A 25,795-nucleotide genomic window follows, 5' to 3' on the forward strand; every position below is an offset into this window, starting at 1 on the left:
CAAGTGTTGTATCACGGTGGAATGTGGCCGAAGTCCAACAGTAAAAAGTTCAATATCCAGTCTGCAAACACGTTCCTCGATCGTAATATACCCCGGATTGCACCATCCGTTGTTAGCCAGAACAGTAAGCACCCAACTCCTTTACGCTTACCGCTTTCAGTGCACTTTCGGTCAGTCGGAATGGTATTACCCACCGAACTCCTCTTCTCCAAAAGTCTCTGTTGTCTCCACCTGGTCCTCTTTCCTGGGCTTTGTGATCCCCCTCTGCATCCTCTGTGTGTTTTCCTCCGGGTTTCAGCAGGGATGTCTGCCGCTCTGTTCGCTAAGCCAGCCGGAATTTGCTGGTCCACGGAATACACAATGCGACTTTGTTTCTGTCCCGCGTGTCGGGATGTAACCATTTCCAGCACTAAAGAAAACCCAAATAAAATTCTCTCTACCAGCATATTAGAGAGGGTGCAGCTTCGACATGTTACTGTGAGAAAAAAATATAAAAAAATAACGTAAATCAAAAGTAAGAAGAAGAAAGTAAAAGAATAGATCAGAATGGCTGTACCAGGCTGCATGCACGACCGGCACATGCGCACAGGAAGGTGTTTGTAAGACTATGGGGGGTCGGGGGGTGGGAAGAACTGGAGCTAGAAAGGCCAACTATGCTTCTTCTGTACTCTAGTCACTCTGTGGACCTCAGTCCAGATATATCTGCTGTGTAAATGTCACAATTACAGTGTGGACATTAATAAAAAGTCATAATAAATTTCTACTCCAGAGCAACAAGGTATAGCAGGTATTTCATTTTCAGGATAAACACTTTTAAAAAGATTCATATCTCACAAAGCATTTTGAATTCTTTGATGAGGTAACAGAAGAGATCATACTGTAGATTTATCTATGTACTAATATAAATAAAATGCTTTGCCGTAAGCTTAGATTGGGGCTGGAAATCATGGAATTAAGGTGTGTCTCTGTGACAGGAAAGAAGGGGTGAATGGTAGTGCTGAATGCCATCAAACTGAGTGCTGATTTGTCCTGATGTTTCCCTAGGATCAGTTCTGAGTAAACGTTGTATCTATTTTTATAAATAATTCATCGTCAAGTGTACGGAGTGGCACTCTACATCCTGGGTCTGTATTCTTGTCATTTATAAAGATGAGTGACAATGATAGTGAAATGATTCTAAGGATAGATGTTGAAAAGTTTTCATGGGTGAGTCACAAACAAGAGAACGCATCTATAAGATATGATTATTTAAACGGAGGTGTGCGGAAATGTCTTCTCTCAGAAGGCAGTTAGCTCTTGGAATCCTCTGCCCCAGAGCATGATGAAAGCCAGATCATTGGATGTATTTAAGGTAGAGATAGATAAATATTTGAAAGATTGAGGAATTGATGCACAGAAGAGGAGTTAAAGCCAGTGTAGATTGGCTATGAATGGTTGGCAGGCATGAATGGCCTACTCCTGCTCCTATTTTCTTGTGTTCTTACATATTACATAAAACATTCTATTAATAAGTAAAGATAAGGATAGCCACAGGCTTCAGGGTAGCAGAACAGCAGATTAAACCTCAAAGTGGACAAGTATGAAGTTACATTGTGTGGGAAGAATACTTAGTGTGAATTAGCAGAGTTCTTTGTCTCCAAAAATACAAATATCTAAAGGTAGCAGGTCACGCTGAAATGGTAATTGAAATGCAAGTTACTTAAAGAAAGGAACAGAATATAAATGCAAAGGAATCATGCTAGAGATTTGTGAATCACCAGTTATGTTCCATTTGCAATACAGAATGCGCTCCTCTTGTACAGAGCTCAAAAGTTTCATTCTACTCTCAGTTATATGTGGTTCATCACTGGAGGGAATACTTCATGAGAATAGTTTGAGTGTACTTGGCCTTTTCTCCTTGGAGCAACGGAGGATGAGAGGGGACCTGATAGAGGCAATGAAGAGGGGCATTGATCATGTAGACAGCCAGAGGCGGTTTCCCAGGGCTGAAAGGGCTAACACAAGGGAGCATAGTTTTAAGGTGCTTGGAAACAGGGGATGTCAGTGGTAAGTTTTTCACACAGAGAGTGGTGGGTGTAAGGAATGCACTGCCAGCAGCAGTGGTGGAAGCCTCTTAGATACGTACGAGGGATGATTGCTAAGTTCGTGGCCTAAGGTAGAAGGAGTCAATTTTAGAAAACCTAGCACATTTATTTTTCAATATAGTCCCCTCCTACATTTACACACTTAGTCCAGTGGTCGACGCATCAGGGGTGATTGATAAGTTTGTGGCCTAAGGTAGAAGGAGATGATTTATTAACTTTAAACTTTCTGCATAATCACTCAAAGAGTTGAACTGCATGCGCATGTAATGAAAGCCGTATAACTCATCTCCTTCTACCATAAGCCAAGAACTTGTCAATCACCCCTGCTGTGGACACTTTCTGGAGGTCCAAGATCCATATGCTCCACGACCACTGGACGAAGTGTGTCTATGTTGAAAAATAAATGTGCTAGGTTTTCTAAAATTTACTCCTTCTACCTTCGGCCACAAACTTATCAATCACCTCTCATAGAGCTTAGAAAAATGGAGGGTTGTGTGTGAGGGAAATTCTAGGCGGTTTCTAGAGTAAGTTACATGGTTGGCACAACATTGTGGGCTGGAGGGCCTGTAATGTGCTGTAAATTTCTATGTTCTATCTCTGACTCTTCTTTGTCAACTTCTTGCATCCAATTTATTTTGAAAGCTGATGGATTTCCACAGTTACCTTGTCTACGCATTGTTCATTGATGTTCCCAATAATGATTCCATCCTATTCTCCCAAGGTCTCCAGCTTTGTTATATATGATGACACCTTATACAACAGTGCTTTATTTTTCCTCAAACGTGGTTACCTTTCTTCTGAAGAAGTATCATTCTGTTCTGTGTTCAATTTATAATCATCCAATGATGCTTTGATGAAGCTAACTCCAAAGAACTGAAACAATTTAAAAGGAGGTGGGGGTGAGCAGCCAGATGTTATGGTCCATATTAGTACTAGCAACAAACAGGAGGAGAGGTGATATCCTGTAAAGAGAGTTAAGAAGGAGGTTAAAAAGCAGGGCACCTAAGTTCATAATCTTAGGATTACTCCCTGTGTTACAAGCTAATAAGAGTAGGAATAGGAGGAAAGGAAAATGAATGCATGACTGAAGAGCTGGCAGGAGAGCCTCAGCAACCTGGACCATTGGGACCTCTTTCAGGTCAGATATGACCTGCACAAGAAGAATTGGATGCATCAGAAGTAGGACCAGTATCCTTGAAAGTGGCAAACACAAGGAAATCTGCAGATGCTGGAAATTCAAGCAACACACAGAAAATGCTGGTGGAACACAGCAGGCCAGGCAACACCTATAGGAAGAGGTACAGTCGACGTTTCGGGCCGAGACCCTTCGTCAGGACGAACTGAAGGTATAGGATGGGAGGCCTAGGGAGAAAGAAAGGGGGAGGCGGAGGGAAGCCCAGAGGATGGGCAAGGAGTATAGTGAGAGGGACAGAGGGAGAAAAAAAGAGAGAGAGAAAAAAATTAATAACAATAATAAATAAATAAATAAATAACGTATGGGGTCCAAAGGGGAGGTGGGGCATTAATGGAAGTTAGAGAAGTCAATGTTCATGCCATCAGGTTGGGGGCTACCCAGATGGAATCTAAGGTGTTGTTCCTCCAACCTGAGTGTGGCTTCATCCTGACAGCAGAGGAGGTCATGGATGGACATATCTTGAAAGTGGCATTGTTGACAGTGAAGAAGGTTGTCAGAAGGTACAGCAGGATGCAGATCAACTGGGAAAGAGTCCAGAGGGACAACAGATGGAACTTAATTTGGACAACATTTTAGGAAGTTAAACCAGGGAGGGAAATGCAGGGTGAATAGAGAGCACCGGTAAGTGTTGTTCTACAGAGAGATTTTGAATGCAATTACATAGCTTCCTGAAAATGGGAACACAGGTAGATAGGGTGATGAAGAAGCTGTATTGCATAGTTGCCTTCATCAGCCAAGGCAGTGAGTATAAGAGTTTACAAATAATTGCTTAAACTGCAGTGTTGTATGCATTTAAGGTCACCACTCTATAGACCATAAAACATAGGAGCAGAATTGGGTCATTTGGCCCATCAAGTTTGCTCTCCCATTCAATCATGGCTGACCCTCTTTTCTCCTCCTCAGCCCGACTCCTCAGCCTTCTCCCAATAACCTTTGGTGCCATGTCCAATCAAGAACCAATCAAGCTCTGCCTTAAATATACCCAATGACCTGGCCTCCATAGCTGCCTGTTGTAAAAAATTCCACAAATTTACCACCCTCTGGCTAAAGAAATTTCTCCACATCTGTGTCTTAAATGGATGCCCCTCTATCCTGAGGCTGTGCCCTCTTGTCCTAGACATGGGGAAATTCCTTTCCGCATCTACTCTGTTGAGGCCTTTCAACATTTGAAAGATATCAATGAGATCCCTCCACCATCCTTCTAAATTTCACTGAGTACAGAACCAGAGCCATCAAACGTTCCTCATATGATAACTCTTTAATTCTCAGAATCATCTTTCTGAACCTTCTCTGAACACACTCCAATGCCAACACATCTTTTCTAAGATGAGGGGACCAAACCTGTTCACAATACTCAAAGAGAGGCCTCACGAGTACCTTATAAAGCCTCAGCATCACACCCCTGCTCTTGTAGTCTAGACCTCTTGAAATAAATGCTAACATTGCATTTGCCTTCCTCACCACCAGCTATTCACACAAGTTAACCTTTAGGCCGTTCTGCACAAGGACTCCCAAGTCCCTTTGCATCTTGGATTTTTGGCTTTTAGGTAAGTAGCCTCATATGTGGCACCTAGTCAAAGGCCTTCTGAAAATCCAAATACACAACATCCACTGCATCCCTTTCATCTATCCTAAAGGGGTAATCTCCTCAAAGAATTCCAACAGGTTCATCAGGCAATATTTTCCCTTGAGGAAACCATGCTGAATTTGTACTATAGGAAGGATGTGATTAATTTAGAGAAGATGCAGAATAGATTCAGAATGTGGCCTGGATTGAAGGACTCAAGTTATCAGGAGAAATTGGATAGGCTAGGCCTGCTTTCCCTGGACACTAGGAACTGATATGATAGATGTATGTGAATTTATGAAAGGCATGGAGAGTCAGTAACTGTTTCTCATGGTAGGTGTGTCTACAGTTATAGGGTATACACTCAATGCCCACTTTATTAGATACAGGAGTGGAAGTCAGTGTGGCCTTCTGTTGCTGTAGCTCATCTACTTTAATGTCCGACATGTTGTGCATTCAGAGGTGCTCTTCTGCACACCACCGTTATAACACATGGTTATTTGAGTTACGATCGCCTTCCTATCAGCTTGAACCAGTCTGGCCATTCTCCTCTGACCTCTCTCATTTTCAAGGTGTTTTCACCCTCAGAACTACCACTCCCTCAATGTTTTTTTTTGCTTTTTGCACCATTCTCAGTAAACTCACTCTCAGTAGACTGTTTTACATGAAAATCCCAGGATATCAACAGCTTCTGAGATATTCAAACCACCCCATCGAACATCAACAATATTCCACAGAAAATGTCATTTAGATCACATTTCTTCCACTTCCTGATGTTTGGTCTGAACAACTGAACTGTTGACCATGACTGCATGCTTTTATGCATTGATTTGCTGTCACAGGATTGGCTGATTAGATACTTGCAATAACGACCAGGTGTATGGATGTGCCTAATAAAATTGCCACTGAGTGTATTAAGGGAGATGGCAAATTGCTGTAAGTTTAATAGGTTGTAATAGTGAGCAATTTCAACTTCCTTCATATTGACCTGACTGCCAAAGTACAAAGAGCTTAGATGGGGTGGAATTTGCTAAAATGTATACAAGAGTCTTTTCTCAAATGGTATGTAGAAGGCTCCACTAGAGGGGGAACAACACTCCACCGTTAATTTTTTACTGACATAAAAAAATTACAATTTACCGATTAAATAAAAATTAGATAGATAGAAAGATAGATTGATAGATAGATAAACACATTAATAAATAGTGCAAGAGAGAATAGCAAGGTCGTGTTCATGAATCATTCAGCAATCTGATAGCAGTGGGGGAAGAAGCTGTTCCTAAAATGTTGAGCGTGGGTCTTCACACTCCTATACCTCCCCCCATGATAATGATAATTATGAGAGAAAGACATCTCCTGCATGGCAAGTGTCCTTAATAATTAACACAGCCTTCTTGAGGCATCCGTTTTTTTTTCAGATTAGATTATGAGGACACTCAGTCCTCGTTTATTGTCATTTAGAAATGCATGCATTAAAAAATGATACAATGTTCCTCCGGTATGATATCACAGAAACACAAGACAGACCAAGACTAAAGCTGACAAAACCACATAATTATAACATATAGTTACAACAGTGCAAAGCAATACCATAATTTGATATGAGCAGACCATGGGCACAGTAAAAAAGAAGTCTCAAAGTCCCGATAGCCCCAACATCTCACGCAGACAGTAGAAGGAAGAAACTCTCCCTGCCCTGAGCTTCCAGTGCCAAAAACTTGTCGATGCAGCATCCTGGAAGCACCCGACCACAGTCCGACTCTGAGTCCCTCTGAAAACTTTGAGCCTCCGACCAGCCCTCCGACACCGAGCACTGATAACCATCTCCGCTGAGCGCTCGACCCCGGCCCCGGCCGCCAAGCAACAGGCAAAGCCAAGGATTCGGGGTCTTCCCCTCCGGAGATTCTGGATCACACAGTAGCAGCGGCAGTGAAGCAGGCATTTCAGAAGTTTCACCAGATGTTGCTCCGTGCTCTCACGTCTGCCTCCATCAAATCAGAATTGTGTACGGCCTCCTACTTGACAGATTACAGATATTCATCACTGGAGAGGCCGCGCAAGCTGCGTCGCGCCGCCATCTTCTCCTCCTTTTTGAGGATGTCCTCACTGGTGGGGAGGCTTGTGCCCTTGATGGAGCTGGCTTTGTCGTCAAATCCATGCAGCCTCTTTTGATCATTGCATTGCAGCTTTCGAACTGAGTAATCATGCATCCAGTCAGAATACCTTCTGCAATATATCTGTACTAATATATTGAAGTCTTCAGTGACATACCAAATCTCCTCAAACTCCTAATGAAGTATTGCAGCTGGACAGGTGAGTAACATGTCAGTGAAGGAATACTTTACAATCAATGATCAGAAATCTATTAATTTTTAAATATTTATGGAAAAAATTAAACCCACCCAGAACTTAAAATCCTAAACAAAAGCAACAAAAATTTTGATGGCATTGGGCAGGGTCCTGCAAAATTTGATTGGGAAAGGCTGTTTGCTTGTCAAAGATCATGCAGCAAATGGGAAGCTTTTGAAAGACTTAAGCAGAGTTCAGAGATATCATATTTCTGTTGGAGTGAAGAGCAAGGCTGGCAGGATTACAGAACCCTGGTTCAGGAAATATATTGAGGATCTGGTCAGGAAAAAGAGGGACATATATGTCAAGTATAAGCAGCTGGGATCATGCACTTGAAAGGGAAATCATGAGAGCAAAAAGGGAACATAAAATAGCTCTCCCAGAGCAGGAAAAGGGAAATCTTAAGAGGGCAATGCACAATCTGCAATGGTTTGTTGCAATTCCTTTCGCCTAGAGATAATACTCAACCCACTGAGTTCCTCCAGCAAGTTGTGTGTTGCTCCAGATTTCATTATCTGTTGTTTCTTGTGTCTCTTGAGAATCCTAGGAGTTTCTACAAATATATCAAGGAAAATTGTGACTAGGGAGAAAATTAATCCCCTTAAGGATCAATGTACACATGTATATGCATAGCCACAGGAGATGGACAAGGGTTATCTAAGTATTTTTCATCTGTTTACCATGGAGAAGGTTATAGAATCTAAGGAATTAAGAAAAATAAAAGACAATGTATTGGAAAATACCAAAATTACAACAGAGAAGGTGCTAGAGGTCTTATAGTATAGGAAAGTGGATCATCCATCAGTCTTGATCAAGTGTATTCTCAGACATTTTGGGTGGGGTACTGAAAATTTTAAGATAGTTAATGCCAAGCCTTTATTTAAGAACTCTAAGGAAAAGCCAAGAAACTACAGGCCAATGAACATAACATCATTGATTGGAAGGTTATGGGAGAGGATTCTGAGGGGCAGGGTCTACCAAAATTTGGAAAGGCAGGTGTTAAAAAAGAGAGAGACAACATGGCTTTTTGTTGTTTAGATTTGTGCTTCATAAACCTAATTGAGTTTTTTGAAGAAATGGCATGTCAGAAAGCATTGTCTATGTGGACTTTAGCAAGGCCTTTGACAAGGTTCCAAATGATAGACTAGTCTGGAATGAACTCACATGAAATCAAGAATGAGCTAGTGAATTGGCTTAGTGAAGGGAATAGAGAGATGTTGGTGGAGGGGAATTAGTCAGATTGGGAGCTAGTGACCAGTGGTATACTGCAGGGGTCAGTGTTTGGATCTACAGTTTTTTTTGTCATCTATATTAGCAATTTGGATGGCCAATTTATTGATGTGGTTGGAATGTTTTCAGGTGACACCAATATAGTGATCTGTAAGAAAGGTTATCTAAGATTACAACAGGATTTAAATGAATTGGGGAAATGCTCCAAGGAATAGCAGTTAGAATTTAACTTGAATATGCAACGTGTTGCATCTTGGTATTAAACCAGGGCAGGACTTTGCAGTAAATAGTAAAATCCTGTAGATTGTTATAGAACAGCAAGACTTTGGGGTACAGCTACATTGTTTCCTTAAGGTGGCAAAGCAGAAAGACAGAATAGTGAAAAAGATGTTTAGCACATTTACCTTCATTGGTCAAGACATGAAGGAAATGAGCTGAAGCATCATTTTGCAACTGTACGAGTTGTGCAAGACCATATGTATAGTTCTCATCTCCCATCGATAGGAAGGATATGATTAAGCTGGAAAGTGTACAGAAAAGCATAAGGATGTTATCAGAACAGGAGGTCAAAGTTCAAAGCTGAAAGTAAATTTATTATTAAAGTACATATATGTCACCACATACAACCCTGAAATACACTTTCCTGTGGGCATACTCTGCAAATCTATACAATAGTAGTGTTGACATGATCAATGAAAGTTCAACTAGAGTGCAGAAGAAAACAAACTGTGTAAATGCAAATGTAAATAAATAGCAATAAGTAACGGGAAAATGAAATACCAAGATAAAGAGTCTTCAAACTAAGTCCTTAAAAGTCTTGAGTTATAAGGAGAGGCTTGATAGACTGGAAAGTTTTCTCTTTGGAGAGTAGGAATTTGAGGTGTGACCAGACAGAGATGGATGGCCACAGTCTTTTCCCCAGTATTGGGATTCTAATAACAAGGAGATAATTGAAAGAGACCTATGGGGAACTTTTTCGCACAGAGGGTGGTAGATATATGAGATGAGTTCAATGACCATGTTTAAAGGACTTGTAGAGAGGTACATAAATGGAAAATGTTTAGAGGATTATGGACCAAATGCATGCAAATGTAAGTAGCTTTTATAGACTTCTTGGTCAGCAAAAAAAATAGATGAACGGCTTGTTTTCTGTGCTGTATAACTCTATAACTATAAAACATTTCCCTTTATCAGAAAGGAATAAAACTGGAAGGTTTTAGGATAAGTAAGGGATAAGGCATTTAGAGGAGATCTGAAAGGAACCTTGTAAACCCAGAGAGTGATGAATACCCCAAAAGCACTGCCAGAGAGAGTGGTGGAAGCAAAATTACTGCATTTTAAGGACTATCTGTAGATAAGCATTTATGTATATCACTTCTGCATAAAGGCAATGGACCAGCAAGTACCGGAGGCTGTAATTAATGTGTTTGGTGTATGTTAGTTGGCATGGCAGACCAGTTGGCCTGTTTCCATGCTTTATGATTCTGTGGCCCTATTTGGAATTTCTTACTTGGGACTCCATTCAACAGAATAAGAAGTCAATATGAAGAATGAAAATTGTCTAATTAAAAGCCTCTTTCAAAATCTATCAGAAATTGGAGGACACCTCCGTCAAACACCTCCACTCCCTCTGCCAAAAGTGGAACTTCCAGGTGACCAAATATTTTACGTCCAATTCCCATTCCCGTTCTGACAAATCAGTCTACGGCCTCCTCTTGTGCCAAGATGAGGCCACCCTCAGTGTGGAGGAGCAACACACTGGGTAGCCTCCAAAGTCATGGCATGAACATTGATTTCTCCTTCCAGTAAAAAAAAATTCCCTCCCATTCCCTCTTCTTCTTTTCCACATTGTGGCCTCTTACCTCTTCTTACCTGCAAATCACCTCCTCCTTCTTCCTTTTTTCCAACGGTGCACTCTCCTCTCCTGTCAGATTCCTTCTTCTCCTGCCCTTTATCTTTCCAACCCACCTGGCTTCACCTACCACCTTCTAACTATCTTCTTTCCTTCCTCACCTTTTTATTCTGGCATCTTCCCCCTTCCCTTTCAGCCCTGAAGAAGGGTCTCAGCTATTTATTCATTTTCACAGATGCTGCCTGACCTTCTAAGTTCCTCCAGCATTTTGTATGTGTTGATTTTGAATTTTATGATGCTCTCTCTTTTAGCTGCATGCCACCCCCATGCTCAATCAATTCTAGCTATAAATAATTTCCTATTAGAAAAAAATAATAATTCTGTTCAGCTTAGCACATTTTAATAATTCATATTAAAATTCTGGTTTCATTGAGTTTTCCAGTACTTCATCAATAGCTAATGATACATATGTCTATATGTACTTCTCTATATTCCTCAATTTTCTCATAATCACACTGTTACTTCCAAGCTCCCCTTTCAGGCTCGTCTAAACCCTAGCAAATCACTCCACAAGGATATTTATTACCCCTGCCCCACCTATAACCTCCCATTCACCTGTCCCTTCTGTGCAAGTCACCAGTGCTCCAGAAGATATCCCAATGGTCAAAGAACCTATATCATTTTCTCTTGCATGAGCTTCTCAGCCATGCATTTATCTACCCTTTCCTCTATTCCCTTCAATGGAGAACACCTATCTCTGACATTGTTTAAGATGGGGAGGTAGGACCAAGGCCATCCACCACATGGTCTTAGGCTGATCAGGTTCATGGTCTAGTGGCATGGAATGCAAGACAAATGGGGACCCTTCATCACTGTTGTGATGTGTCATTAGCTTCTGCCAGCTCCAGCATTGAGGTCTTGGTTAGATCACTCTTTGTCTGCATCCACCCCTTTTACCTTACAGCATGGGTGACCCTACCAGGAGCTCAATTCCCAATGGCATCACTCTCAGAATCACAGAATGTCACAAGCCTCTCCACCACAACAAGATGATGATCCTTAGAGAAGATCTTCAATATATTAATCTGAATATGCTACTAGTCGAATATCATTGCCTCTCACACACGGAGTCCTAGAACTTTTTAAATAAGATAAATATAATAGCTTCCCCTGTCAAATAAAATATACAGGACCTGTATTCAGTGAGAAAGAATGAATAGGGAGGGTGAATATTGAATAGGGTATGTGACTATGTAAATTGAATAACATGAGTATGTGAGTTTCACTTTCAAGTAGCAAGAACAAGATCTGTGTGAGGGCAGGGATAATTGAAAAAAGGAAGTATGTTTACTTGAGTTTCACTTGGGCCAATAAAAAGAAGTGAAGTTTAAGCGGAGTGAACAGAGCTAAAGCAGGGAACTGAGCAATGGCTCAAAAAGCTGCGGCCAAAGTCCCAGCGGCCATGTTTGGAGTGACCATTATGTGAGTGGGCACTTGCTGATCTGGGGTCTGAGGCCTTGGCTTGAGAAGTTTAGCAAGGGGGCACAAGTGAATAGCAGGTAAGAACAGATAACACTTTTTACTAAGTAGTTAACTAAAAAGGTACCAATTACAACTAAGTAAATAAAGTAGAGATTCAAAATCAGGTGATGTGTTGTAGCTGCAGGATGTGAGAGCTGATGGACCATATTGTGATTCCTGTAGAACACATCGTCAGTAAGTGTTGGTTGATTAAGGAACTCAAGCTCAAATTTCATGACCTGGAATCTGAGCTTCAACCACAGTGATACATCAAGGATGGGGAGAATTAACTGGATATTGTGTTTCAAGAAGCAGTCACACCCATTAGATTAACTGCTTCTTATTTGGCCTGTGGCTAGGGACAAGTGGGTGTCACTGTGAGTGAGGCAGGTAAGGGAATCCAAGAGGTTTTGAATTGAATTGACTTTATTTCTTACATCTGTCACATACATGAGGAGTAAAAATCTTTATGTTATGTCTCCATCTAAATGTGCAATATGCAATCACAGTAATTTATAATAAATAGAACAGTCAATGTAATATAAAGTACACTCAGGTCAGCGTGAGTTCATCAGTCTGACGGCCTGGTGGAAGAAGCTATCCCGTTGGTCCTGGCTTTTATGCTGTGGTACCGCTTCCCAGATGGTAGCAGCTGGAATAGGTTGTGGTTGGGATGACTTGGGGCCCCAATGATCCTATGGGCCCTTTTTACACACCTGTCCTTGTAAATTTCCTGAATTATGAGAAGTTCACAGATCTCTTCCCTGTCGGCCACCTTGTTATTGTTTGAGATAAGGTACAATGTAGTGTCGTCGGCAAATTTAATTAGCAGATTGGAGCTCTGGGTGGCAATACAGTCACGGGTATACAGGGAGTAAAGGAAGACACTCAGTAGGGAGCCTTGAGGGCCTCCTGTTTTGAGAGTCAGAGGGGTGGAGGTGAGGGACCTGCTGGCGATCTGACAGGAAGTCAAGGATCCAGCTGCACAAGGCAGGGTCAAGGCCGAGGTCTCTGAGCTTTGTGTCGAACCTGGATGGAACTAAGGTGTTGAATGCTGAACTGTAGTCCAAGAACAGCATTCTCACATAAGCATCCTTCTTCTCCACATGTGTAAGGATGGTATGTAGAGCAGTGGCTATTGCGTCATCTGTTAATTGGTTGTGCCAGTAGGCAAATTGTAGGGAGTTCAGTGTGGGTGGTAGCAAGCTACAGATGTAGTCCTTGACCAGCCTCTCAAAGCATTTGCTTATTATTGAGGTGAGTGCGACAGGACGCCAGTCATTCAGGCATGTTACCTTGGTCTTTTTTGGTACAGGGACAATGGTGGATAATTTGGTAGTATTCAAGGAAACAGCCCTTAAGGTTGTCCAACAGGTATGAGATTTTTGTTCCCTGTGAGGACAAGAGCGGGAGTTGCAGGAAGGATAAGCAACCAAACTATGGTTCAGGGGAGGAGAAAGGAAATAAAGTTGTAATTGAGTATAGTATAGTCAGGGAAATAGACACATTTCTCTGGTGCGAGAGTCGTGAAGGCTATGCTGTCTGTGTGGTGCCCAAGTTCACACCATCTGTAAAGGAGTTTGGAGTGGGAGAGGAAACATCCAGTTGTTATGGTCCTTGTGGGTACCAATGACATAGGAAGAACAAAGAAAGAGGTCTTCCAGAGTGAATTTGAGCAGCTAGGGACTAAATTAAAACAGAGAACCAAAAAGGGAATAATCTCTATGTTATTACCCAAGCTATGTGCAAGTTGGCACAGGCTCAATAAGATCAGAAAACTGTGGCTCAAAAATGGGTGTAGGACCAGTGGGTTTGAATTTGCAGAATCCCCATCACTGGGGATTTCCATATGTCTTCAAGGAGGCTTTGAAGATGCCTTTTCACTATTTCTTCTGAAAATCATTTCTCATAACAGAAATTGGAGTCGGGTATCAATTTTGAGAGTCTGTTATCTGGCATGATATGACCTACCCATTTGAGTAGAAGTAGGTTGTCAGTGCTACTGATGTTGGTCTGGATAAGGACAATAATGCTGAGTTACCTATCCACTTATAGTTAGATAATTTTGCAAAAATGATTTTGATACTAACTTCCCATTTCAAATTTCAATAGAAATCCGTGCCTCAGGAGAGAGGACTCAGCACAGAGCACTGGTGAAAAAGGAAAGCAGAAAGGTTAGCCTGAATGGTATAGGAGCCCTCAAAGAAACAGGTTCAATGGAACTTCGAAATGAGACATAGGCTTGCAACATTTCTACTAAATGAGGCTAAACTCAGGTTGGAGGAGCAACACCTCATATACCGTCTAGGTAGTCTCCAGCCCTTTGGTATGAACGTAGAATTCTCCAACTTCCGGTAATTCCCTCCCCCTCCCTTCCTCTATCCCTATTTCACTCTACCCCCTCCCCCAGCTCCCTCATGGTTCCACCTCCTTCTTCTACTACCCATTGTTTTCAGGGCTATGACGTCAATGCTTCCCCTCCCCCACCCCTTTGAATTTAAAATTATGGTCTTTCAACTGAAGCTACAAGCATTCTTCAAATCCTTCACCATCTTTCGTTCTTCAGTCCTGACGAAGGGTTCCGGCCCGAAACGTTGACTCATCGTTTCTAACTGATGCTGCCCAACCTGCTGAGTTCATCCAGTGTACTGAAAGTGTTACCAAATAGAGAACAATGCCACACTCTATGACATGCTGAAATGCTGATGTACAGGTGACTCAGAGTACAGTTGAGCTTTCTTTATCCCTCCATTTAAGGAAAACATCGAAGTAATTTAACAGGATAAACAGCACCACACCATTCACAAGGAAAAGGTCAGTCACCATGATGAATTCATGTACTGAGACTTCCCAACACGTCAGAGGTGGGGAGATGGGAAGGTGATGAGACATTGAAAGTATACTGGTCCAAGAAAATTTTTAAAAAGATTGCTGAGGGATTCAGCAAAATTCACCTACAATCATAAAGAGAATCAACACTGAAAATAGCCCCTTTGGACACACTGAATCTATGTTCTGCGACACCTACTCCAAACATCTCCCCCACCCTGAACTGGACTCTTCATCTGCAGACTGGGGCCATTTTACAGTGGCCATGAATCTAACAAGCTATACACCTTTGAATGAGGGAGGGAATGGAAGAAAACACAGGGACAAAAACTGCACTCGATGTTAGGATTGCATCCAGGTCATTGGAATTGTGAGGCAGCATCTGTACATAATGAAAATATTTAAAAATGTGTTCCTTGTTCTTTTCTGTTTCAGCAGCAAGAGATACCCACAAACAAAGGAGGCAGTGTATATGTGTTAAAGGTTACAAGAAATAATATTATTTGAGTTATATCAAGACTAAAACAAATAAAGGAAAAAAGTTAATAAAATAGTAAATAAAGAAAATAATGCTTATCAAACAATCACTAAGCCAGGGGTTCTGAACATGTGGTCTATGGACTTCTCTGTTATTGGTAGGGGTCCATGGGTTCATGGCATAAAAAAGGTTGGGAACCCCTGCACTAAACCATGCCATTCTGCTGGAGAAAACCATGTGTCTTCTATCTCCTTCTCTCTCCCTCTCTCTCCATCTCCCTCTCTTTGTCTCTCTCTCTCTACCTCACTATCTCTCTATCCCCATCTCTCTCTCTCTCTATCTTTTATCCCTATATCTCTTTTATATATATATATATATATATATATATATATATATATATTCATTTTCTTGAAAGATGTTTTGCCATCAGCCTCTGAGACATAGATCACGGGGTTAACAGGAACTGCAGGGATTCACACAGGTGTAGTTTTATTCTCACTTTCAAAGTATGCATAAAGGTGTTGAGCTCATCCAGGAATGAAGCATTATGGCCATTCATGATGTTATGTTTTACTTTATAGGAATTAATGGCCTGCAAACACTACCAGAGCTGATGTGCATCCATTTCTGTCTATAACTTTAGAATTGTTTTTTTTTGCCCTTAAAATAGTCTTCCATAGGCTGTACCTGGACATCTGGTATAGTTCTGGATCACCAGGCTTGAATACCACAGATCTAGACCTCAGCAGACTATGAATCTCCTAGTCCATCCACAGCTTTTGGTTTTAGCAATTTCCCTTATATTCTTGAAGGCACGCAGTCATCCACACAAGTTTCGGTGAAGTTGGTGACAACTGTGCCATAATCAATCAGGCTCAAAGAAGAATCCCAGAGTATTGTACAGTCCACCAACTCAATGCAGTCCTGTAAAGGCTCCTCCACTTCCCTTGACTATACCTTCTTGGTTCTCAACACTGGTACAGCTGTCACTAGTCTCTGTTTACACCCTGGGAGTAGAAGTACAGCCAAGTGATCAGACTTTCAAAAGTGTGGGTGTGGGATGGCACTGTAAGTGTTCTAGATGGTGGAACAACAGTGGCCAAGTGTGTTGACTCCTCTAGTTCCACAGATGATATGTTGATGGCAGTTGTTCAGAGACTTCTTCAAGGTGACTGGGATTGCTCAGTTCCTGCAGTGCCTGCCTGAGCAATCCAGAACAATCTTGCTCTGAGATCTTCAACTCTAGTTTCTAGAGGCTGTACGTCCACCAGCAATGTAGTTAGAAACTTTTGTGTTTCAATTGTACCTGTAGACCATGTGGCATACCTACTTCAGTTTTCTTCAAGGGGAACTGCTCTCACAACCCAAGATCATCAATTTTGAGTGTCGATAGATTTTTTAAAACATCTTAAAGCAATACTGCTTGCTGAAGTGCCCCTGGTTGTGATTGTGGATTTCAGCTGCAATAGTCCTAAATTGGAATATTTGATGATTCCCATCAGAACTGCATGCAAAATACTGCCACTTAATGGCACCATTTTACTGGAAGATTTGTGTGATCAATATCTAGAGATCTCTAAATCTCCTAGAAACTACCTCTTATAACTTTTCACTCTTCAGGGCATAGTCTCTCTAACCCTTTAAGTCCTAACATCCGTCTTGTTCCTAATTGGATGCCCTCACATTTACTTACACTTAAACTAGTCATTCAACCCAACCATTTTGAACTCCCTCAAGCCTCATCACATCTTCCTTTATCAAAATCAATCAATTTACCCCTCTAATCCTTTCATTCTTATAGTATTGTATAATTCCTTTAACTGTTGTTACCATTCATCTCATATATAGATAGATATACTTTATTAATCCCGAGGGAAATTTGGTTTCGTTACAGCCGCACCAACCAAGAATAGAGCATAAATATAGCAATACAAAAAACCCCAACAATCAAACACCAAAATGCAAACTATGCCAGATGGAAAGTAAGTCCAGGACCAGTCTATTGGCTCAGGGTGTCTGACCCTCCACGGGAGGAGCTGCACGTTTGATGGCCACAGGCAGGAACGACCTCCCGTGCCGCCAAGTGTTGTATCACGGTGGAATGTGGCTGAAGTCCAACAGTAAAAAGTTCAATATCCAGTCTGCAAACACGTTCCTCGACCGTAATATACCCCGGATTGCACCATCCGTTGTTAGCCAGAACAGTAAGCACCGAACCCCCTTCACGCTTACCACTCTCAGTGCACTTCCGGTCAGCTGGAACGGTATTACCCACCAAACTCCTCTTCTCCAAAAGTCTCTGTTGTCTCGACCTGGTCCTCTTTCCTCGCTTTGTGATCCCCCTCTGTGTGTTTTCCTCCGGATTTCAGCAGGGGTGTCCACCGCTCCGTTCGCTAAGCCGGCCGGTCTTTGCTGGTCCATGAAATACACAATGTGACCTTGCTTTTGTCCCACGTGTCAGGATGTAACCATTTCCAGCGCTAAAGAAAACCCAAATAAAACTCTCTCTACCAGCATGTTAGAGAGGGTACAGCTTCGACGTGTTACCGTGAGAAAAAAAACCAAAAAATAACGTAAAATAAAAAGTAAGAAGATGAAAATAAGAGTAGATCGGAACGGCTGTACCAGGCTGCATGCACGACCTGCGCATGTGCACTAAAATGCGCACTCAACCACTCATTATAGTTGTGTTTCATCTATTCACCATTCTGGATAAAATAATTTATTCTAAATTCTTCATATTGATGGGAAATATAAATCTAGGGAATTCAGTTTATAGGGAGTTCTTGGTGATAATACCATATTGATGTTTTCTGATAATACTCTTCTCTACAAGTGGAAATTTTATGTGCGTATCCACTTCCTTAAAATACTTTCCACTTTAAATTCAATTACCATATTACTCTTTTAGTGTTCTGTTTCTTTGGTAAATTCCAAAGTGAAGTAACCATCTGCTTTACCATTTATTAGGGAGCTGTGAGCTTGAACCCCAAGTCCTCTGTACATGAGCAGTCCTCAGGACTTTGCCATTTACTGTACATGTCCTGTTAATATTTGTCGTTAGTATATCAAAAATAACAAATAATGAGAAAGAGGGTTGCATATCATGCATGCCAATGAAGCAAAGGCATTTGTAATTTTAAGCACTATAAATGAACACAAATTAACAGATATTAGTAACTAATGCACATGGATGAAACAGTGTTGAATGAATACAAGACAGTGATGTGGCAGAAATATTGTCATTATTTCACTTTTGTGAGATAGAACAGGTGGGTATGACATTAGAAGTTGAGATAAGTAATATGGTAAGTGTACTTAAAATGGAAAGAGGAAATATATATATATATATACTGTATATATAAAATAAAATAATAAATTCCTGAAGATAAATCCCTGGATTCAAATGTTCTGAAGAGAGACAGAGGCATTACTACTCATAATAATTAGTTAGGAAAAGATTTAATGCTCAAAAGCTTGTGGGAGCTAATGTACTCATATTTTTAAGAAGGATATACTGTACAGTTTCTTTCTCTCTCTGGCTATCCATCCTATAGGATGATGATGGTTCCTTTCAGTCAGTTAGTGGGGTGGTACCCCACTCCTCAGAAAGGAACAGCGTGTGCGTGAATGCATTTTAGGTGAGTAGGGGTTGCACAGGTCCAGACCCACCCTTTCAACATCCCCTCCCAGATCCAGCGGCATGGTGGGGTCCAAGACAGCTGGGGGAAGTTCTGTTGCAGTGAATGGCCAGACCAAGCTTCGATGCAAGGGATGCCCTTTCCGCGCTTCACGGCACGTGTTTGCTAGATGGCCGCTGACCCCACGAGAGGGTTCATCTGCCCTTTGACAGGTCTTGTTTTTCATCCTGCAGGGTGTCTAGCCACCCTCCTCACCAGGCAAGCCTGGTGGGGGAGCCAGTTTAATCACCGACCACCCAACCATGTGACAGGTAGTACTGGGTTACATGGTACCAGTAGCACTCAGACCAGTGACCTAACCTGTACAGTATATGTAAACCAGACAACTTGACATTGACAGTAGAAACAACAAGCTCCATACTCAAGGAGAGAACAACACATCTGAAAAGTATGATAATCAATAGCAGACATGGATTTCCAGAGCATAGGTCTTGCTTAACCAAATTAATTTATGTTTTGAAGGAGTAATAATAATATTGCAGATGTAACTCCTCTAGATAAACAAATAGACAAGGTCCCCCCCCCACCCCGCCCGTGTAAGGTTAAAGGAAAAGTATCAGAATGGATTGATAGTTGGTATCACAACAAAAACCAGGGAGTGGAGGAAGATTGGTAGTGGTATTAGTTCAGGGCCTCTGCTACTCACAACTTACCAATAATAACATTACCTTATTTCTGACAATCAACACATGCCCTGATTTATTCTCCTGCTCTCTATTTTTGTCACCTCTTTAAACGTTAAAACTGTTTCATAAGACCTGACCAACTCTTCCTGACTTTCTTGATCAGTAGTACCAGGAGTGATTGATAAGTTCGTGGCCTAAGGTAGAAGGAGTCAGTTTTAGAAAACCAAGCACATATATTTTTCAACATAGTCCCCTCCTACATTTGATCACTTAGTCCAGCGGTCGTGGAGCATACGGATCTTGGACCTCCAGAAAATGTCCACAGCAGGGGTGATTGATACGTTCGTGGCCTAAGGTAGAAGGAGATGAGTTATATAGCTCTCGTTACATGCACATGCAGTCCAATTCTTTGACTGATTATGCAGAAAATTTGAAGCTAATAGCTCATCTCTTTCTACCATAGGCCATGAACTTATCAATCACCGCTGATGAGTTATTAACTGATGAGGTTCAAGATCCATATGCTCCACGTCCGCTGGACTAAGTGTGTAAATGTAGGAGGGGACTATGTTGAAAAATAAATGTGCTAGGTTTTCTAAAATTGACTCCTTCTACCTTAGGCCATGAACTTATCAATCACCCCTTGTAAGTTTACAAGGGTTTCAGTTAATATCTTCTTAATGATTTTTAATTATTGTTAACTCTAGTAATTTTCTAATGATAGATATTAAGTTAATTACTCTATATTTCCCTGTTCATCCTCTCTCATCTTTATTAACTAGGGATATTTTCTAAACCAAGGGAACAAGTCCTAATTAAGGGAGCCTTGAATGACCATTGTTATTATTAAGTCTCACTGTTGTGCATTTAATATTTAAGTAATATTTGAGTAATCTTGTATGTATATTGGTTGATTAAGCATCCTTGTTCTTTTAAATGACTCATTAAGAGTTATATAATAAAAAAGAACAGAAATGGCTTTGGACAAAAAATGTGAGGCAGCTTTCAAAAAAATAAAGGAAGTGGTGATGTCAGGCACTGTGATCCATTATGATCCATATCATCCACTGAAGCTTGCCTGTAACAACTCACCTTATAGTTTAGATGCAGTCATGTCACATGTTATGAGTGATAGAAATGAACGCTCCATAGATTTTGCATTACGTTCCCTTTCCATAGACTTTGCATTACGTTCCCTTACCATTGCAGAGAAAAATGATGCAAAGATTGACTGAGAGGTCTTGAGTCAGTTTTGGGGTGTAGAACATTTGAACCAGTACTCGTATGGGAGAGGGTTTGCTCCCATTACTGGTCATCAACCACTAGTATTTCAATGCACTGAAGGGTGTTTCACTAACAGCAGCACAAATGCACAGACGGGCATTGTTTCTTGGAGAATACGATTACAAGATTGAATTCAAAAGGATGACTAATCATGGAAATGCTGAAAGATTGTCCCATTTACCCTTGGAAAAGGAAATACCAGAAAAATTACAAAAAAAGACACTCTTGATGTTTTCTCACGAATGCAAATCGAAAGTCTCCCTATCATGGCAGAAATGATCCAAAGGGAAACCAGAAAAGAGCCCACACTGTCTCAGGTCTACATGGTCACCCAGAATGGCCGAAATATGCAGCATAAGCCCCAGTTCCTCCATTTTTACCAGTGCTGAGATGAATTTGCTAAACGTGGCTTGGTTTTAAGCTGGAAGAATGTTCGAGTAGCTTCAAGTAAGTTGCAAGCATTTGGCCTTTGTGAGCATAAAGAACCAGAATCTTTTTTGCATACATTAAGGTTATCGCATGAACTTCAACTGGGAGACAAAAGCTGCTTGTAAAAGTAGATGCAAAGACCAAAGCCCAGCTGGATGAATGGAGTCAATAGTAGATACAAAAACAGAGGATTCATCAGATAATGTGGATGAGGAAACCAGAAGGAGAAATCAGATCTTAAAGGAGGATTAATAAGAGATTACTCCAGTGGACTAAATACATCTTCCCAAGATCAAGATGCACAAGCTAGAAGAAGAAAAAGGAAAAAGAAGAAAGGTGGCTATGGCTATCACAGCCACTTCCTGCAGTCTCAGAATCAACTCCTACACCCAACATAAGGGAACCCCAGAACCTGAGATTGTTTCACAGCCACAAGTCTCGCCTACCAAGCAGAGTCATCCTCTTTGTCAGGAAAACATTATCCCACAAGAGTAAGAAATCCTCCACAGCATTAAATTTTTAGGCATGAATGTGACTATTTAAAATTTGCTATGCTGTGGATGTCTGTATATAGTATTTGTATTATATAGTCGGAATGCGTTCTGTATTGAATGGGAGTTTATAGCTAAGTAGGGAGGAGTGTTGTGTATTTAATATTTCAGTAATGTTTGAGTAATCTTGTACATATATTGGTTGATTAAGCAGTCTTGTTTATGTAAATAATTTTTTATGAGCACTATGTATAAATACGTGAATTGCATCTGTAATGATGCTACCATGTGACACATGCGCACCTCGCTTAAAGTAAACACAAAGTTAAACTCATATTTCGAACTCCCATCTCTTCCATTGAATTAGTTTGTTTTGAAGTTACAAAGCATAACACTCACAATCTATTTAAAGACCAGCATCTGTCAGAGATTCTCTCTCCAAGTGATTGATAGTGAACTTCATCCCGAGTTTCGTTTTGTAGTCTGTTCATGGATACTCAACTGTCCCCATGCTTTCAATTGTTTTATTTTTAACATGCCAATCTTTAAAGTTTTGATTTTTGAGACTGCAAGATATAATAAAGAATTCTGAAGTCCTATTATAAACCTTCCAGGGATATTGAAAGCACAGTGGCAAAAAGAGTATGTTCAGGCAATCAGAAAATCAATAAACTGGTGATGCTAGAAAGCCGAAGTAGGGGCAGAAAATGCTGCAACACTCAGCAGGTCAGGTAGCATCTGTGGAAAGAGAAACAGGGGTAACATTTCATACCTAATGAATGGTCTACAACCCAAATTGTCAACTGTTTTTCTTTCCACAGATGCTGCCTGATTTTCTGAGTGTTTCCAGTATTTTCTTTTTAACTTTTGAAAAAGTTAACTATTCATCAGGTGAGCATGATATCATCATCATTTCCCCTTTCTTTCTAAATACCTGCTGGATTTGATTCCAGTCTACTGCTAGCTGCAGTGGTAAAAAATCATTTTTTTACATCCTCAATATTGATCAAAGATATGGAAGAGCTGTCCAAATTCATGAGCTTGTCTACACAGGCCTGACAACTGCTGGTTCAACAAGTATACTCTGTATACTCTTGTTCTGCTCCTTTTAAAGGGTATGGAAGAAAGACCAAGGATGGTGGACATTTGGATTGGTAGTTTAGCTTCAATTTGGTAAAACAGTGACAGAATTTTCTGAAAATCCTGAGTGAATTGTGTACTCCATTATTATTGTGAAAATCACCAAGTAATGTTGCAAAGAAGAACTGTACCATAAAATAACAATCTGTACCTTGCTCGTTTCATGGACTTGCTTTATTGGCAAAAGTAATTGCTCATAAAACCTTTATACTATCCACTAACATGTTGAGAAGTACCTTTTGACATTGTGATCATGCTCTGGAAAATAAGTTAAAAGTGAAGAATCTCATTCCTTTAGCGACTGATATTTTGAAGACCTTGATGACATTTCGTTAAATTTGTTTAACATTTAAGGAATGGCAACTTTCTCTAAATCCATACCTTTCAGTGATGCCGTTTGTGAACAAAGCTTTAGACAGAGATTGTTACCATCAGGTAAGAGGTACAGAAGCCTGAAGGCACACACTCAGCGATTCAGGAACAGCTTCTTCCCCTCTGTCATCTGATTCCTAAATGTTCATTGAATCTTTGGACACTTCCTCACTTTTTTTTAATATACAGTATTTCTGTTTTTTGCACATTTTGAAAAATCTATTCAACATACGTAATTGAATTACTTGCTTATTTATTATTAAAATTATTTATTTTTTTTTCCTCTGCTTGATTATGTATTGCAATGAACTGCTGCTGCTAAGTTAACAAATTTCTGATTCTGATTAATTTGCTTTTTGCAGTTTCCAAATATACAAAACATCATTCTATGGGTTCCCTCCACAGGAGTGTACATAATCTGTGTTTTCACAAATCCTATACAAAAGCTCAGTATTATAATCACATTGAAAGCCATCTTTTTGAACATGGCACATTATTGCAGGTCCGCAAATCTTCAGAGCTTTCACTTGAGTAACAACTGGATAAGAAACAGAATATGAGTCAACTCCATGGGTATTCTAACTGGATCAAAGTCTGAACTGTTCCATAAGTCAGATAGAGTTCACAGAAGGAGTGATGAGGGGAGAAAACAGAGGGATTAACAAACTCTTGTATATATTTATAGCATAACGGTTAATACAACACTACAACAGCTCGGGGAGTTCCAGAGTTCAGAGTTCAATTTCACCGCAGTTTTCTATAAACACTCTGTACTCCCTCCCTGTGAAATGTGTGGGCTTCCCCTGGGGCTCCAGTTTCTCCCCACAGTCCAAAGACATACCGGATAGATTAATTGGTCATTGTAAATTGTCCCGTGGTTATGCTAGGGTTAATCTGGGGCATGTGGGGTTGCTGGGACAGCATGGCTCAAAAGGCCAGAAGGGCCTACTCCGAGCTGTATTGCTAAATAAGTACACAAGAGCATGATTATATATGTATATATAATCTGATTGGTTTGTGTTTCAGACAATACCTGGCCTTTCCCAGAAAAGCTATGTCCTATCTGGATTTATTTAGATGTTCTATTTTCTACTGCATCCATCATGCATCTGTGTGCAATATCACTGGACCGTTATATTGGAATTCGGAATCCTATCGAGCGCAGCCGCTTCAACTCACGAACCATAGCTATTATAAAAATCACTGCAGTCTGGACCATTTCAATAGGTAAGCATTGCTTTTTCTTCTAGACCAGTAACTGCTTATTTCTTTCCATGAATGACTCACTGCTTTCCATCAAATTAATCCGTCCTCAATACTCCATACATAGAACTTAGAATACTGCATGCTCCAGGTAGTTACGTTTTTTCTGTATTTGATTTTGAACCGCTAATCAGACAATTTATCTAGAGCCAATCATTTCTGTAAAGACCATAAGAACATAATAGACAGGAGCATATTTGGTCCATTGAGTTTGCTCCACCATTCAATCATGGTTGATTTATTATCCTTTTCATCTCCAATCTTCTGCATTCTCCCCATAATCTTTGATGCCCTTATTAATCATAACTACTTTAAATATACTCAATAACATGGCTTCCCAGCCACCTTTGGCAATGAATTCCACAGATTCACCACCCTCTAGCTAAAAACATTCTTTGTCATCTTTATTCTTAAAGTGCATAACCACAGACTTCTCTATGCTGTAATCCATCTACCACCATCTCAACCTGTCGAAGTCCATCTACAGATTCTTTGCCTCCATGACAACACCTGTCTTGTTATCATCTACAAACCTGGCCACAATGCCATCAGTTCCTTCATCCAAATCATTAATGTATAAAGTGTCACGTGACCGGCAACAATGAATATAGAATTGAGTCAGGTTTTATAAAAACAAACAAACATTTATTAAACTCTGCTCAAAGATAGCGAAATGTATTTCAATGACTAACTTAACCGGAAGTTAACTGCTATACGGCAACTCTGGAACAGTTCTTAAACGGGTAAATGTGAAAACAGCTCTTAAAGTGGTAAATTCGAACACAGTTCTTAGAATGGTAAATTCGAAAGTCCGAGAGATTTATACAATCAATTAGAGACTTTCCTGAAGTAAAGAATTCCTCGAAGACGTGACGTTATTGCTGATCCCAGCCGGAACCTGCCTTGGCCACAGGATTCACAACGATGGAAATAAAACGGTTTAAAGGAACTGACCTTTTCCTCTGGAGAATAGACACTGCACAACCTTTCCTACTTTAGCAGAGGTTATCGCATGCAGGTCACTGTTTCTTGAACGAAGACTCAATAAAGTTCGATCCTGTCCAAAACCACCAAACGATATCAGCTTTACTCGACTCTGCAAATTCCTGTACTTTGGTAAGGTCTTCACTCTCCAATACTACTTACAATAGAAAGTAGAACTCCACTTTAAAACGAAACTGTGTCATAAGACGAATACGCAGCAATACGGAGTAACTAACACAAAACTAAACTGAAAAGTAACTGCATCATACCAGGGGTCTCCTTTATATACCTGTTGAGAACAGGTCATCATGTGACCTCACTGGCGCGAAAATTACATCGTGTGACCTCCGCAAGACCTTTACATCATGCTCATAAGACAGTCACAAGATACCATGAGGTA

General features: G+C 40.6%; 1 protein-coding gene across 1 annotated transcript in view; it reads left to right on the forward strand.

Annotated features, from left to right (window-relative positions):
* Positions 1-25,795, forward strand: part of LOC134353322 (5-hydroxytryptamine receptor 2A-like) — a 337,337-nt gene that overhangs the window by 307,095 nt on the left and 4,447 nt on the right. The window contains exon 4 of the mRNA XM_063061358.1: positions 24,175-24,375. Within this exon, the coding sequence (XP_062917428.1) occupies positions 24,175-24,375 (201 nt within the window). The remainder of the gene's footprint in view (positions 1-24,174; positions 24,376-25,795) is intronic.

The sequence above is a fragment of the Mobula hypostoma genome, chromosome 10 (assembly GCF_963921235.1).
Source record: "Mobula hypostoma chromosome 10, sMobHyp1.1, whole genome shotgun sequence".
Lineage (NCBI taxonomy): Eukaryota > Metazoa > Chordata > Chondrichthyes > Myliobatiformes > Myliobatidae > Mobula > Mobula hypostoma.